This window comes from Anser anser (assembly GCF_964211835.1).
Source record: "Anser anser genome assembly, chromosome: 1".
Taxonomy (NCBI): domain Eukaryota; kingdom Metazoa; phylum Chordata; class Aves; order Anseriformes; family Anatidae; genus Anser; species Anser anser.
The window spans coordinates 90,845,682-90,860,159 of record NC_139720.1 but is presented as its reverse complement, the minus strand read 5'-3'; the positions used below and the strand labels follow the sequence as shown (position 1 = coordinate 90,860,159).

General features: G+C 46.0%; 1 protein-coding gene across 4 annotated transcripts; it reads left to right on the top strand.

Moving 5' to 3' along the window:
- The first annotated feature begins 18 nt into the window (after nucleotides 1–18).
- LOC310900170 (OX-2 membrane glycoprotein-like) lies at nucleotides 19–14,456 on the top strand. 4 transcript variants are annotated; one of them, XM_083837670.1, is made up of 7 exons: nucleotides 19–251; nucleotides 911–948; nucleotides 2,781–2,928; nucleotides 3,520–3,578; nucleotides 3,910–4,245; nucleotides 8,723–9,034; nucleotides 9,383–14,456. In XM_083837670.1, exons 4-7 carry the CDS (start codon nucleotides 3,569–3,571, stop codon nucleotides 9,607–9,609), a joined length of 885 nt encoding a protein of 294 aa, XP_083693796.1. In that variant the 5' UTR covers nucleotides 19–251; nucleotides 911–948; nucleotides 2,781–2,928; nucleotides 3,520–3,568; the 3' UTR covers nucleotides 9,610–14,456. The 4 variants fall into 4 exon arrangements, with proteins under 4 accessions (XP_083693796.1, XP_083693793.1, XP_083693795.1 ...); XM_083837669.1 differs by lacking the exon at nucleotides 3,520–3,578 and having other exon boundaries at nucleotides 22–251; nucleotides 9,383–9,528; nucleotides 10,148–14,456; XM_083837667.1 differs by lacking the exon at nucleotides 3,520–3,578 and having other exon boundaries at nucleotides 21–251; nucleotides 9,383–14,455.
- Nucleotides 14,457–14,478: the final 22 nt, after the last annotated feature.

The window sequence follows — 14,478 nt, the reverse complement described above, 5'->3', positions numbered from 1 at the left end:
CAACCACTTGACACTTGACGCGTGGAGGTGGGGAAAGGAGAAGGGGAGGATGAATGATTGACGTGGTTTCCTGAGAAGCCAGGGCAAGCTAGAGCATGCTGCTGCTGGTGGCCCCCATGGGGAGGTTGACAGGCTGCAGTGTGGACTCCCTCTAGGATCCCTGGACTGAAACAGCAATGTGGGGATGTGGAGTGCTCTCAAGAAGAAATCAGATTGCCTGGCCACTGAGAAAAGTCACAATGAAACAAAAGGTAAAAAAACAAGCCCTTCGGACCCCCCAAAACCATAATATTTGCTGCTAGATTTTTCCAATGTAAGCTAGCTTTTCTTTCTCCTCTCTCTCTCTTTTTTTTTTTTTAACATCCATTTTTCTTCCTCCAGAGCTATAAGGAGAAGAAAAATTACAGAACCAAAAATACAGTTTGGAGGGCTGATGGTTCAGTAATCTTGTAATTCGCAACACTTGACTGCCCCTCCCCCCCCCCCCCCAAAAAAAAAAAAGAAAAAAAAAGTATCTCTAAAAAGGCATCAGGTGTCTGCAGCAATGCTGCCCAAAGCATGGAGGTACATAGCGGTGGGTGGTTAACCAGACATTTTCATGTGTGCTGTCCTCTGGTAACGTGCCGTTTTGCAGAGAGGTATGCTCTGCCACGGGTCAGGTCTCAGCTAAGCAGCCCCTCTCTGGTGTTTCTGTGCTGCATGGTCCCACACTATGTCTCACATCTGCATTACTTATGGTGGTGGTAAGAAGCACCAGGCACATTCGATTGCCTTTGGCAGGCTGTTTCCCATTAGTAGCAGCAGGTGCTGCTGCTCGTACAGTTGTGCTACCTGTGGTGTACTGACCTCCAAAATCACTAAAATTCAGTGTTGGGTGAAGCTATCTCCCTCTGTTTTGCTCCATTTACAGGCAGCATCTTGAGAAGTGGCACTGAACCTGCTGACAAGGTAGGTGACCTGTTTTTTTCTGGTTTATAACTAAAACATCCATGTTTTGGTCTGATTGTGAGAGCTGAATCTACAGTTATGTGTGAGTGGCTCCAGTCAGCAGCGTTTTCCAGAAGTTCAGACTTGTGATTTATCAATGCCATTAGTCACTGGGGATGTGTGGAAATGCTGTCACTTAGTGACTGTGCAATTAATTCCTGTATACCCTTTTTTGATTTACTTGGAACTGGAGAAACCATCCCAGTGCAGCAGGAAGGAAGGGAAGAACATGAATCAGTGTTTTTCAAGATGTGATTGCAGAACCATCTTCTGCCTGATCATTTCCAAATTCTCACTGCGTTTTGGAGAACAGTTTAAGCCCAGGCATTGGGTGCTGTTCTGAGAAATGAAGCTGCTGTGCAGCTGAAGCAGGAGAGCATGGGATTTTACTGGCAAACAGCTAAATTTGGGAAATGTCTGAATAAGTGCACTTAAAAATATAAACTGATATCGGTGGTGGGGTTAATGAGCGGGACCTGACGTTCCTGTTGCTGTGTGTTTAAAGTTGTGAGGCAGGTTCTATTCCTATGAATAGAAAGATGTGTAAACTGGGCTCGTACTTCTTTTATGCAAAGTGCAGTTCCTTTTGTGATCGCTAAGTGGTGAGCTTCAGCTGGGAAGGCACCAAAAGTGCCTGCAGGCTTCTGGAAGTCCTGTCCATGCTTTGTTTCAAAATCGTAATAGAGCTAACTTGAGTGTGCCACCAAAGCCTGGAGAGGATCTTCACAGCACTGCTCAGATCACTCTTGCCCTGACAGGAGGCTTTGGACATAGTTCCAGCAGATCCTCAGAGCTTTTCAGTTCTGAGGGTGAGGACCAGAAGTTAAATGTTTGCTTGTGAATCTGAGGTCTCCATTTCAAGGCTGGCCGTTTTCTCCTCTGCCTTACCTGGTAGAGCTCTTGATCATATAATAGCTGCAGAATGGTCTGGAAAAGCTCACTGGAAGTATTTTGTGTAGGTTTTGCATCCTTGCTTTTGGCCTGTTTCTCTATTTATTTATTTATTTATTTTCCAGGTAATTAATTACCACTTGAAAGCTGATAGTAGGAACTGTGCGTGAGCATGCCTGATGATTTTTTGTCACGTTATGGCTTGATCCCATTGGCTTCCCCCAAGCACTTACATGATCCAAGGCTAGCCCATGCAGCGATTCAAATAAATGAGAACATTTTTAATGCACTCTCAGTTGTTCGGTGTCATCATCATTTACAAAAACACGAGCCACCCAGCTAGAAAACAGAAGCAGGAGGCTCAGCGTGCCAGTAAAAGTTTGATTAGCAAATGAGGTCCCGCTGGCTGCTTGACCCACTGAAGGGTACGTGAGCAACCCGGGGACCGAGATTTGTGTTGGTTTCGGCAGCTGGCAGAAAAAGAGAAATGCAGAGGCAGAGATGATGAAGCAAAAAAAGGCACAAACACGGTGACTCAGGGGATCTGGGCCCGGCTGCCTCCGTGCTCCCTGCCTGGCAGAGGCGCTGAGCTGGTGGCAGCGGCATCTCCTGGCCCTCAGCAGCGCCTGCAGCCCCGATCCTCCTGCCCTGCGCTCAGCCCTGGCACCACCCAGCCCTCACCCAGGCGCTTTTATTTCAGATGTTTTACTGCAAACGCCTCACAAGAAAAGTGCTTCAGAAAAACCCAGCCTTGTAAAGCCCACCCACCCAGTGGCGCAACTGGGAAATGTTCAGTTTCTGTCTCTGATACTTGTCATTTTGTCCCCCCAAATTTTTGTTGTTCAGCTGGGGGCACGTGAGGTGGGAGTTTATGAGGCACCTCTTACCGTATGTGCATGTAGGGAATGTCCGTAAAGCAAGCGTGAGGCATATAAAAAAGAGGAAGCCGCATCGTGATGGATCAGTTGGTCGCTCGCTGGTCTCGGGGACACGCAGTTGAAACGATGGCCATCTGCCTGCTTCTCTGCAGCCTCTGGAGCCTTGCCTCAGGTAATCTCCTGGTCTCTATTTCCTTCTCCTTCGGCGCTGTGATGGGTTGGCATACCTCAGGGGACAAAGCATCTGCTCCATAATTTAATGTTGGTGAATTAGTAAGCTGCAGACAAATGTGTGGCTATATTTACATTCTCCACGTCGTAAACCATCGTGACTCACAGGACTGAAATTGGATTTCATCTCCCGATTTGGCTGAGATTTGTGCCAGAACATGGCACTGATTTTCTGTAGCTTTGATGGAGTTATTTGTAATGTTGGGCAGGGTGCTTCTAGGTTCAGACCACTGGAAGCGTGAGCATGTTACATTTGTTTTCATAATTAATAATCATGTAGAAAAGCCTGAGTTTGTTCCAAAATAGCTTCCATGGCAATAGCTTGAATTCTGCCTGTGGTGCTCCTGAGGTCTGAATAGCAAAATGCCTGGCTGGCTTCTGGGTGTCCTGCACAGCTCTGCCTGGGCAAGCCATGCCAGGCAGTTTAGACATGCCCTGGGTGGACAAGTGCACCTCTGGGCACTGCAGACAACCTCACTTCTCTTTAAAAGCAATGATTTGCTTTCTCACGAACTGAATGATATGTTTTCAGCGCTGTAACTGTCTCTGCTGCTATCTCCAATCACGTGCAGCACACACGGATGTATCCAGGTAAACTCTAAAAGCTGTTATCCTAAGAGCCAGAGCACTGTGGGGTTGAGCTATCAAACCTGGGAGCATCCGCTTCACTTGTCGGTCCCTTAATAGTTTTCCCACCTGTGTCGGTGAACTGGAAGAGGCGAGTGATTAGTTTTTCCTTCTCCCTGGAGATCTCTAACCACAGGCTGTAGGAAGTGGTGTGAGAGGTGTCACCTCCAGCCAGACTCCCAGGGCAACTCTGAATCATGTTCCTGGCTTTCTCTTGGCAGCGGGGTGAGGGCTGGGGCACGGGGCACCTGCTGGGGCGGTGAGAGGTGCTGAGCACAGTCCTGCTTCTCCCCAGGCTCCGTGCAGGTGACGCACATGAAGGTGCAGTCAGTCCAGGCAGGTGGGAACGTTACTTTCTCGTGCCAGCTGGCCACAAACGAGGACGTGATACAAGTGACCTGGCAGAAGGAGATGGACGGGGACGAAGGCAACATAGCGACTTACAGTACCATCAATGGCCAAAAGATAGCAAAGGACTACGACAGCCACGTGAGCTTCGCAGACAGCGGGCTGCAGACTTCGGCCATCTCCCTTCACAAGGTCACCCTGCAAGATGAAGGGTGCTACAAGTGCATCTTCAACACCTTTCCTTCGGGGGCCATCACAGGCAGGACGTGCCTCAAGGTTTACGGTAAGGCACCATAATCGCGGGTGGGCTGTCGTCTCTTTGAGGACCAGGCTGTTCCCCCCGGGTAAAAGCCTTCCCTGGTCACTGTTGGTTGCTAAAACTATGAGGGAAAGGTGGCTTGGTTTCCTCCCTGGCTCTGCATCCCTTGATGGTTTTACTTCTGATGGGAAGACGCCGTCGAACACTTCTTCTATTTTCTTCCCCTTTAAGCCAACAAAGCAGCTGGTGTGTGCCCTACGGCTTCCTCAGAGTTCCCCGGGCTCAGTGCCAGGCTGGCAGCTGGCCCCACCACAGCCACCAGCTCCAGGTGACCACCAGCCCCTGGCCCCACTGCTCTGTCAGGGCCACTCGGGGGCTCTTCCCCCTCTGTTTCTTGTGCAGATCGGCATCAGCTAGCTTCAAGGAGAGAGTTAAATCTCATGCCAAGAGTCCTGGGAAAAAAGACAGGTGACCCTGGATTATAGGGAAATAATGACTTAAGCAAAAGGGGAAAGAGAGGAGGAAACGGGGGAAAACCAGGCCTGACGTAGAAGTCCTTTTTCCTCTCTCCTGGGAAAGATCCTAGAGCTGAAAGGAGAAATTAATGTGAGGAATCCTCTTGATGTTTTAGATATGAGGGGGAAGGTGCAGTCGCCCGACCGTGAGTCATTTGGACAGTAAATGCTGAGTTAGGCATTACAGGAAAATATACAAGTGACTAGCAGAGAAATCCCTTTCTGTTTACCATGTGAATCTAAACACGGGGTTAGATTGGCTTCGGTTTATCTTCTCTGGTTTTGATCCAAGCGTGGGAAATTTTCCCCAAATCACCAGCCCTGTGGCTGTGATTCACCCCTTCAGAGAGCTCTGAGTATGTAAGCAAAAGCTCTCATTAAAGATAATTTAGACCATGCTGTTTAAAAGCTGCAGGTATATTCCCCTGTTCCCCAGCTGATAGCAAGGGGATTAACTTCCCTGAGCACGCAGGCTGGGAGGGAGAAGCTGGCAGGGATGTGCTGGGGCGCAGGGATGCTGGGCAAGGTGAGCAAGCCAGCTGACAATGCTGTCAGCCACAGATGAGCCACTGGCGTGCGTCTGCCATCCATCGGGGATGGCCAGGGAGTTTACAGGCTGGTTATTGCCTGATTACAACAGCCTTCACCAGAGGGTTCTTCCAGGACCTGCGTGGCGTAGCGCAGGGAAGTGAAACCACAGTCAAAACCAGAAACGGTGCTGGGAAAAGCAACACAGGTACAGGCAGCAGGAATCCCAGACCTGCCTGGGTGAAAGTGGCAAGGTGAAGAACCAGCAGCAGTTTTCTATCCCGTATCAAAAGCCATTTTGGCACAGAGTATTTTCAAGTGTGCTTGGTGGGTTTCTTTTGAACTGCTGGCTTCTCTTCCCTCCGTGTTTTGCGTTAGAAACACTTTGCTGATCTTTGTTGCCATAAAGGATCTAAACCCAGAAAGGGACTAGAGTTACCAGGTATGGAGAGAGGTGATGTGTCACTTGAGGCTGGGCAAGGCTGGCTGGGTCAGACACCTTCTGCCTGCCAGTAGATAGCCCCATCCACCCGGAGGGCTCCAGCACAGTGGAGAGGTGCCATCGCCATTTCTTAGACAGGGAAACTGAGGCGCAGAGTTGCTGATGAGCACCAATAAAGTCTTAATGTACTCACGAGGCATACTCTAATTCCTAAAAATGTCCATCATGTTGTACCTGAACACAACGTGTCCTGTGGGTAGTTTTTCACTGGAAACAAATATTTTGTTGAAAGAGAAAAGCAGAAGTTAATTTAAGCATGTTCATCAAACCTCAACAGTGTGCACACGCTAACAAACAGCATAGCAGGACTTTACTGCAAAAGCAGGTCATGATAGGTTTTGGTTGTGCATCTGTTACAGACACCATAAGGGGAAGAGCAACTGTGCAAGATTTTCCCACGTAATAAACATTCCCTAGGGTCCAACGTGGGAAAGGCAGAGGACTGCCTAGTGAGAAGAATGGATTTGGGATACATGTGTGCCTGCCAAGATATGATGCTGAGCAATTTTTCTCACCCTCTCTGTGTGCCTTTATAAGCCAAGGTTCACCTTAATCTTTTGGACTCAGTTAAGATTTAATGTTGCCAGATGGCAGCAATGGTGCCAGTCTGCCTTCCCTGATTTTTAACACCCGTGCTCCAGTAAAACCCTCTCAAGGGAAATATCTGTGACAATTTTCCTTTACTGCTTTTGGATGTCGCAACCTAATATTTAAAGTTAACTCTGTGGGTGGATATGTTATTTTTATGGATCCCGTGAGTGAAAGAAGAAGTTCAGAGATCATTTATTAATCAAAACATAAACTGTTTGTGACTATTTGTGTCGTTTCAAACACAGGAGATTTTGAGAAGTTCCAGCTGAAATCCCCCTAAAATGCTCTGCTTGTTTGCTCAGAGCACTGCAAGTGGGGTTTCATCAGTTCAGTAGTAGGGTTTGAGTTTCTGTCTGTGGGTGATACAAAAAAAAAAAAAAAAGAGAAATATCCACCTCATTATTCTAAGCAGTCACAGACATAGTAAATAATGAGGCATAGCCACAAAAAAAAAAAAAAAAGGCAAAGCTGAGGGTATAAAATGTCTTGCTGGCAGTTATGACTTGGACGATCCAGACAGCCTCATGAGGTGCATATGAGATTTTACCAGGGGGCTATGGGTGCCATTATGTAGCTACCATGTGCCTTTTCCCCCTTTAACAGGATCATTTGATCTAATTCATATGCAAACCTTCATTTAGTGCTCAAATGGGGGAAAAAAAAACAAAACACTTTTCATTGTAAGAGTAAACATAATCTTTTGTTTAAAGTCAGAATTGCTGAATAATAGTGATATGTTTTCTAGTGTTGTGACAAAAGTCAATTTCAGCATAAATATTTTGCTGACTTATTTTTGCTATGTAAATAATATATGCATATGGTACTCCTAAATATACTAATAGACAATTGTTAAATCACAGGGCATCCATATTAACTCAAACTTGAATGAAACTAAAGATACCACTGCACTTAAATGATTTTAAAAAGTAGTGTTATCAGAAACAGGCAGGCAGAAGTAGAATATGATTTGGACCTCTATGCCATCAGCTTGTGCACTGAAGTAGAGGGCAGGCTGGTGAACTGCCACCTGGAACCCTTGTATTTGGGAGACGGCATTCCCAAATGGAGTTACGTGCCTTTATGAGTCTTGGCGTGAGCAGCCTGAGCTAACTAGACTGGCTTTGAGCAGGAGCTTGGACTAGGTGGCCTCCAGATGTCCTTTCCAACCTCAGTTATTCTATGACTTTATGGCTAAGGAATAAACAGTTGATTTTGCTTAAAGTTCAACACACAAATTTTACTTTGATATTTCAAATAAATAAAAAAAAGTAAGGTTTGGGCACCTTTTCCGTTGTCCTGTTGCCTACTAAGGAGTTTGTACTGTCAGACTCCCAAAGATTTCACTCCAACACCAAACACCTTGTTTTCACTACTTTCCACGGTGGAAGAGCTCAGCATCCCTGCATTTCTTTCTGCTTTCTTGGGAACAGATTGCCCTGATCTGGGGACAGATGTGTCCTCAGGTGTTCAGAACTTCCCTGGCGTTCTACCCAGGCTGAAGACAGCTGTCTGTGCTCTTCCCCCTTCTTTATTCCCTGCAAAAACAGTTCACACAAATAGGAACCCACAAGCTGGCTTCAAGCAAGTAAGTAGGTATGAATGTTGCCCATGGTACATCCCATCTGCTGACTAAATATGACAGCATCTGCAAATCTTCTAGGTGAGAAGGAGCTTGGAAAAGTTATCTTTAACAAAAGTTTTGAGGGATACCATGACAACCCAGACAGAAGAAAAGATGTATAAGTGTAAAACCTCCACAGCTGAAATCCTGCGGTGTCACCACACACAAATTCACTGTTACTGTCTTGCATTAGAAGATGCATTTAGTCCTTTGGTGCTCAAGCCTGCACATCTTAAAGAGCAGTAAATCTAATCTTGCAGATGAGTTCAAGGGATAGGAACAAGCACCTTGACTCACTGAAGCTGTTCAAACCTTTCAAAGAGAGGAGGATGTGTGGTTTCACTACCTGTTGTTTTCATCACTGCTCCTTGGCTGGGATGCTGCTGTGCTGCTCTTAATAGGGGATTTGAAACTTGTATGGTTCTACCCTCTAGCCCTCTGTTTTTGCCAAGTTCTTCATTTTCAGGATTGTTTTCTGATCACTGTCATGTTCATTTGTCTCTGCCAGGGCTTTGGTGAGTGGGACAAAAGGTCAAGTATCAAGGTTGCCCTCCAAGACAACGCTGTCAGATACAGGTTCTGATTTTTGGGTGGTGTGTGTGGAGCCGGGAGTTGGGCTCGGTGATCTTTGTGGGTTCTTTGCAGCTCAGGATTTTCTGTGATTCTAAAATAACAGTAAATACAAGTGCTCTTGGCTTAAATGTAAGCAGAAATTAACAGATTTTGCTGCTTTGTGTTTTACAGCCATTTCAGATCCCAAAGTGGAAGCCAAGTTTATACCCAGTCCAGACATATCTGAAGACTCCGAGAAAGTGGTGGGGATGAGCTGCTCAGCAACAGGGAAGCCAGCTCCAAAAATCTCCTGGAGCCTTCCCAGCATCCTGCTGCAGAAACCAAGGGAATACCATGTCAGGCTCGGCAACCAGACCGTCACTGTCATCAGCAACTTCACCCACACCCTCTCCAAAATCCTCCAGGAGTACCCCATCGCCTGCGTGATCCAGCACCCATCTCTGAACGTGACCCTGGCCCTGCCCATGGACAGCCTGGCACAGGGTCAGTACACAGCCCTGCTCCTGCTCTGGAGCAGGAAACACGGAAACATCTCCTGGGGTAGATCAGAAGCTCCTCCGAGGGCTGGGGTCAGGTGGGGAAGGCCCCTGAAGAGCAGCTGGGAATGGGGGGGGGACAGGCAGATGATGCAGCACTTGGTGCCCATTAGGGGTGCTGTGGTGTGTGCCAAACACAGGTGGTACTGCTTGTATGTGTCCTTGCACGTGCTCATGGTGCCTCATCAGTTCCTTCTGAGCCTGGGGATCAGCTAAGGGATGTCCAAAATGGGTTAGTTTGGTTTGGTTTTCTTCATGGACGAGCCTGCCTGAGCATCCGCTGCTTTCTCCACAGGTCAGGACAGTGCCATGGCGCTGTCTGTGGCCACCGTCGTGGGGGTGATGGTCCCTCTGACTTCCCTCCTTCTCCTCGCCTACTTCCTTCGCTGCTGCCTGAGGCACCTACGTGACCCAGAGAGAAACCTGGCCCGGCCTGGCTGGGTAGGTCTTTGTTCTTTTGCCAAGGAACAGCAAAGTTCAGATGGCAACCATACCCTTACACCGCTCTTCTGCATCTCTTAAAACGACCCATCTGTTATGTATGGCACGGCCAAGCCATGCCTTCAAGGAAGCGTCTTGAACAGAACAGGGGCTCTTGAGGAAGAGCGTGCCACTGTGTGGTGCTCAGGATGGGAAACATGGCCACGCATGAGCCCGTGGGGTGCTGTGAAGGATGCAAGTTCAAGGCAGGAGTGAACCCAGCGGGACGCTGCAGCTTGACCAAGTCCCAGTCCTGTTTTGTGCTGAAGGCATCTCAGCCTCCTTGCAGGATGCACATGAGGTGTGCACCCTTGCTTTTAATGCATGTTTTGGGGAGAGAAAAAAAAAAGAAAAAAGGCAGTGACAAGAACTACAGTGCATTTCTTCCACACATGCTATCCCTAAATCCAAGCTGAAGTCTGCTGAGGGGATTGTGAGAAGCAAAACTTAACCTACCGTGCTCTAGCACCGACAGGTGCAAAACCCCATTTGCTAATGCAGGCAGACCAAATCTGCTTCCCTGAACTTAAGACATCCATTTATTTTTCAAAAAGTAAAATAAAAAAATCTTTTCTGCTAGGTCCTTCCTGTATGTGTCAAGGACAAGGCATGTGGACAATCCGTGCTTGTTGGCAAGTAGGGTGCTGCCGCGCCGCCCAACAGCTGAAATCCTGCACACCCAACACATGGACACCTTGGACTGTCAAGTTAACCTGCTGTGAGATCACAACAAAGGAAGTACAGAAAAAAAAAAGAAAAAAAAAAGACTTTTTATAATATATATTTATTTATTTTGTTATACAACCATATTCCGTTTTTTAGAAAAAAAAAGCTGTGAAGTATTTATTTGAGAAGCTAAGACTCTTGGCTATGTGGAACTGCATAATGAAACCTTGTGGTTTGCATTTTCTATGCTGCGTTTACTCCTTTCTCATACGTTAATACCAGAGGTTCAAAGCTGGGTGGGGGCTGCCTGAGGCGGCGTGGTGTTTTGTGGGGCCACTGACTTGGGGGGTGCTGCCTGTGGGTGGAGGGAGGCAGCAGGCACGTGGGGCGAGGCTGCTGCTGTTGTGATTTCTTGGGATCTGAACCCTCTCCCAAAGGGCTCAGGAGAGCACATCTGCAGCCGGTCCAAATTTGTAACCCTAGTGCCAGGAGCTGTAAGTTCTGAGCCATCAGGCACCAGGAAATTGCCAGCTCTCACCTCCACCAGCCTTTCCTAGAAAGGGATGTAAAAGCAAAGGGCTTCATGTCTTCCCTTCCTTCATCTCTCCTCCTCATGGCCAACAAGCCGAGTCATCTGAAATGAAAGAGAGTGGGTGAGCTGAGAATGAATAAACCCAATTCTTGTCATAGAAAAAAAGCTTTTTTAAACCTCATAATGCTTAGTAATAGCTGATCTGGTGAGTGCGGGGAAAGGGGAACTGCTGCAGCCCAGAAGCCCTCACAATTGGGGAATTTTTCTCCTTTATTGTCAAAGGAAGAAACCTCTTTTTCTTTTTTTTTTCCCCAGACTTCCCCAGAACTGCAATTTAGGTTTCCTCTTTGCCTGCATGGGAAAGGGCCATGGAGGGAGGCAGACCTTCCCCAGGGGTATTTTGTGCCCTGTGGAATGCAGGCAAAGTGACCACTGATCCAGGCAGTGGTACACCAGACTTTGCTCAGCGGGGTTCACACTTGCTCTTCAGTTTTTTTTGGTTTGAGGTTTTGTTTGTTTGTTTTGTTTGTTTTTGGAGAGTTTTTAAAAATGTTTGCTTCTAATGTTTAGATTAATGCTTTTTTGTTGTTGGTGGTGGTTTTTTTTTTTTTTAAAGATAAATGAGTCTGTTTCTGCTATAGACTTGACATGGGAATGAAAAGGATTTTCAGAGGGGAGATAAAAAGGCACAAAGCTGGCAAGAAACCCTTATTAAGCATAGGAAGATTGTAGAGATGATGTGTTTTTATTTTTTTACAAGTTGTTCATCTGGAGTGGAAGCTGGGTTTGGAGTCAATAAAATACCTACTTACGTGTGTTTTTGTAACTCCTTTTACTTTTTAGTTGAATGTTGAATTGTGAAAGGCTTTGATAGGTTTCTGCTTACCAGCAAAACAGAACTAGAGAGCAAATGAAAGGGGGGATGTGGCAGCATGCAAGCAAAATGTTGTACAGTAAGGAGCATATTATTGATCTATTTGTCTTTCTCAGTATAGTATGAGAACAGCAAACGACATCCAAAAGCAGAACATGTAAAACTGATATGTGTATTTGTCTTCATAATGCACAAAACCAGCCAGTGAAATACAGTGCCATAAAATGCTACATGCTACCGTTGTTGAGTTTGGCTTCACGTAGCAAAGGTCTGTTAGCTGGGGGAGAAGAGTACAAAACAGGTACAGACCACGTTTCAAAGAACAAACAAGCATGTGACCAAGGGGATCAGAAGTTTTTACTGTGGGCGAATAACAACCTAACTGTTGTTCTGAGGTTTATTATTATCTTGTGCTTGTCTGTCAGCTTATCTCTGTTAACAGTTTGACAGTAACTCTTTAGGGATTATATTTCACATGGGCTTACTCATATGTTTAGCATTTAACAAATAGTATTAAAGGTTATAAAACATTGCCAGTTTTGAATAGGTCTGGAAAAACAAAACGAAACAACAAAAAAGAAGAACTTGAAGCACAATGGACGGCTGTATTCTCCTGCTGTCAATCCAAGTGGTGCAAAGCAGGTTAACTTTGTAAGTAAGTGGAAGAGGAGCGTATCTTCAAAGTTTACACTACAGGAATGTTCTGAGCTAGTGTTGCCATCACCAAAAAAAAACCACCAAAAGCCTAGGTAATAGTAGGCAATGGAGGCAATGTGCTACAACCCAAGGCTCCCAGCAGCCTTGTGTGAAGCCTGGGTACAGAGGAAATGACTGAGTGGGGAAAGAAAGCTAAGGACAACTCTAACAGGGAGTTTTGCTGGCAGTGTAGGCTGGTAACTGAGCCTGAAGTGGGTGCTCCCTGTTGCACTTTGTCTTGCATTTCTCCCCCTGCTAAGTGTTTTTTGTTTGTTTGTTTTCTTTTTCTTGCTTGCTTTATCAAGCCATGGGAATGGGGTTGACTTTTTTCTCCAGGACTATGATTTTCCAGGAGGTGTGTGATGGGTTGTCTTTATTCACCTGGAAATCTAAGTCAGGTCTAACTGAGGAAAAGGAAAACTCTGTGGCATAGTGGCAGTTCATTGGAATGCAAAAAATTGGGAATAAAAAAAAAAAAAAAGAATAAAGAAAAATAGTTTAAAAGTTGAGCAACAGCTACAAGAGCCCTGACAAGAGGTTGATGATCTTGTATGTGGCCAGACCTCTGGCCAGGGATATGCTCAAGGCTGTTCATGGTGTGTGCTGGCACCTTTGCAGCGAGGTGGCTGAGGCCATGTCTCCTGAGGAGGAGGCTTCATGTAGTCTGCACCTCTTGGCTTTGATTCTTTGATCTTGTCAGTAGCCGTCTGGTTATAGGATAATATTGAGAAAGTGTCCTTTTAAACTCAGTCAGGGTTCTCTTTTGTTTTCGTGATTTTCTTACACCTGGCTAGAGCAATAGGAGCAAGAGCTGTGAGAGGAAACAGCCCTGCCCCTGTTTTAAGGGTGAACACAGGAGACAACTTTCTTGAATTGTATCATCTTTCATTTTAAAAAGCTCTAAATCAAGGCAAATGGACCATATAGTGCAAAGCATTAGGAGAAAGAGCATGGAATATTCCACTCTGCATATCTCCATAGTATAATATTTGTTTATATTTAGATACGGTAAATGAATCAGAGGCCAGACAGTGTTTTTTGAATTTATCCATGTCAGAATACATTGAAGCATTATTCTAAGGCTGTGCAACATGTCTAGACTCGTGTTTTGGCATGCCAGGCTGCTTCAGGGACTCCCCGTGCTGTTACTTCTCTCTCTCTGGGTGCCAGGTTCCTGGTTCACCAGAGCAGTAACGTGTGAAGGATTTGCCCCAGCAGCTCTGGCTGAAGATGTGGCTTCCTGTTGCTGAAGTGCTGCCCTTAGACATTTGGCAAGACACAGCTGAAATCGGAAGAATATACTTTTTTCAAAAACCACTACTGGCAGATGCACGGGACTAAATCCATGCAGTGAAAAGGAACTTTGTTATGGCAACAGAAGATTGAAAGCATCATTCATCATTTCTCTATTGCATGGTGCTGAGGAGTGATTCATCTACTAAATGCCATATCAGTGAGTTTTGTGATGAACTCATACTTGGGAGAAAATATAACCTATTGTTGTTTGCTCAGTTTTCGGCACTGACCATTGCAAATTAGCTGAAATTAGAGAGTTGCAGTAATTGAGTACGTTTTCTCTTTCATAATGAGACTATCAAACCAGACAGATAAGTCAGGCATATTTTTGTTTCCACTCTTAGTATACCAGAAATCACGCATACTTTGGAAGCCATACAAAATGTTTTCTCATGTCTTCACAGCTTTCTTCTTTGCTTATATAAAGCTGTGTGTGAAAGAAGCACTGAACTCTTGTCCAAGCTGTTTGCAGACAGATGCTGTTGTAATCTGCTCAGTTTTGAGGGAGGAAACACCTGAAATTTCTGTGAAGCTTGAGGGAAACCTCAGTCTAAGACCTGTACGAAATATAAACATCCTTTCTTGTGAGATAGCCTTCTCCTTTTTACACAGAACCCCCCCGGAAGAGTTGTATAGAGTGCAGAGGCTTTCCTTCTGTAGATACAACCAGAAACATCACACAGTACTTAATCTCACCACATAGCTAAGAGCTGTGCTGTGTGGTTTCGCAGTGTAACCCCTGGGCACCAGATCCCTCAGTGCAGGATCCCTGTCACACTGCTGGCCTTTGGTTTCTGGAGCTGCTTTAGATACAGACACGCCTGGGGAGGGGGGGCCTTCAGACATA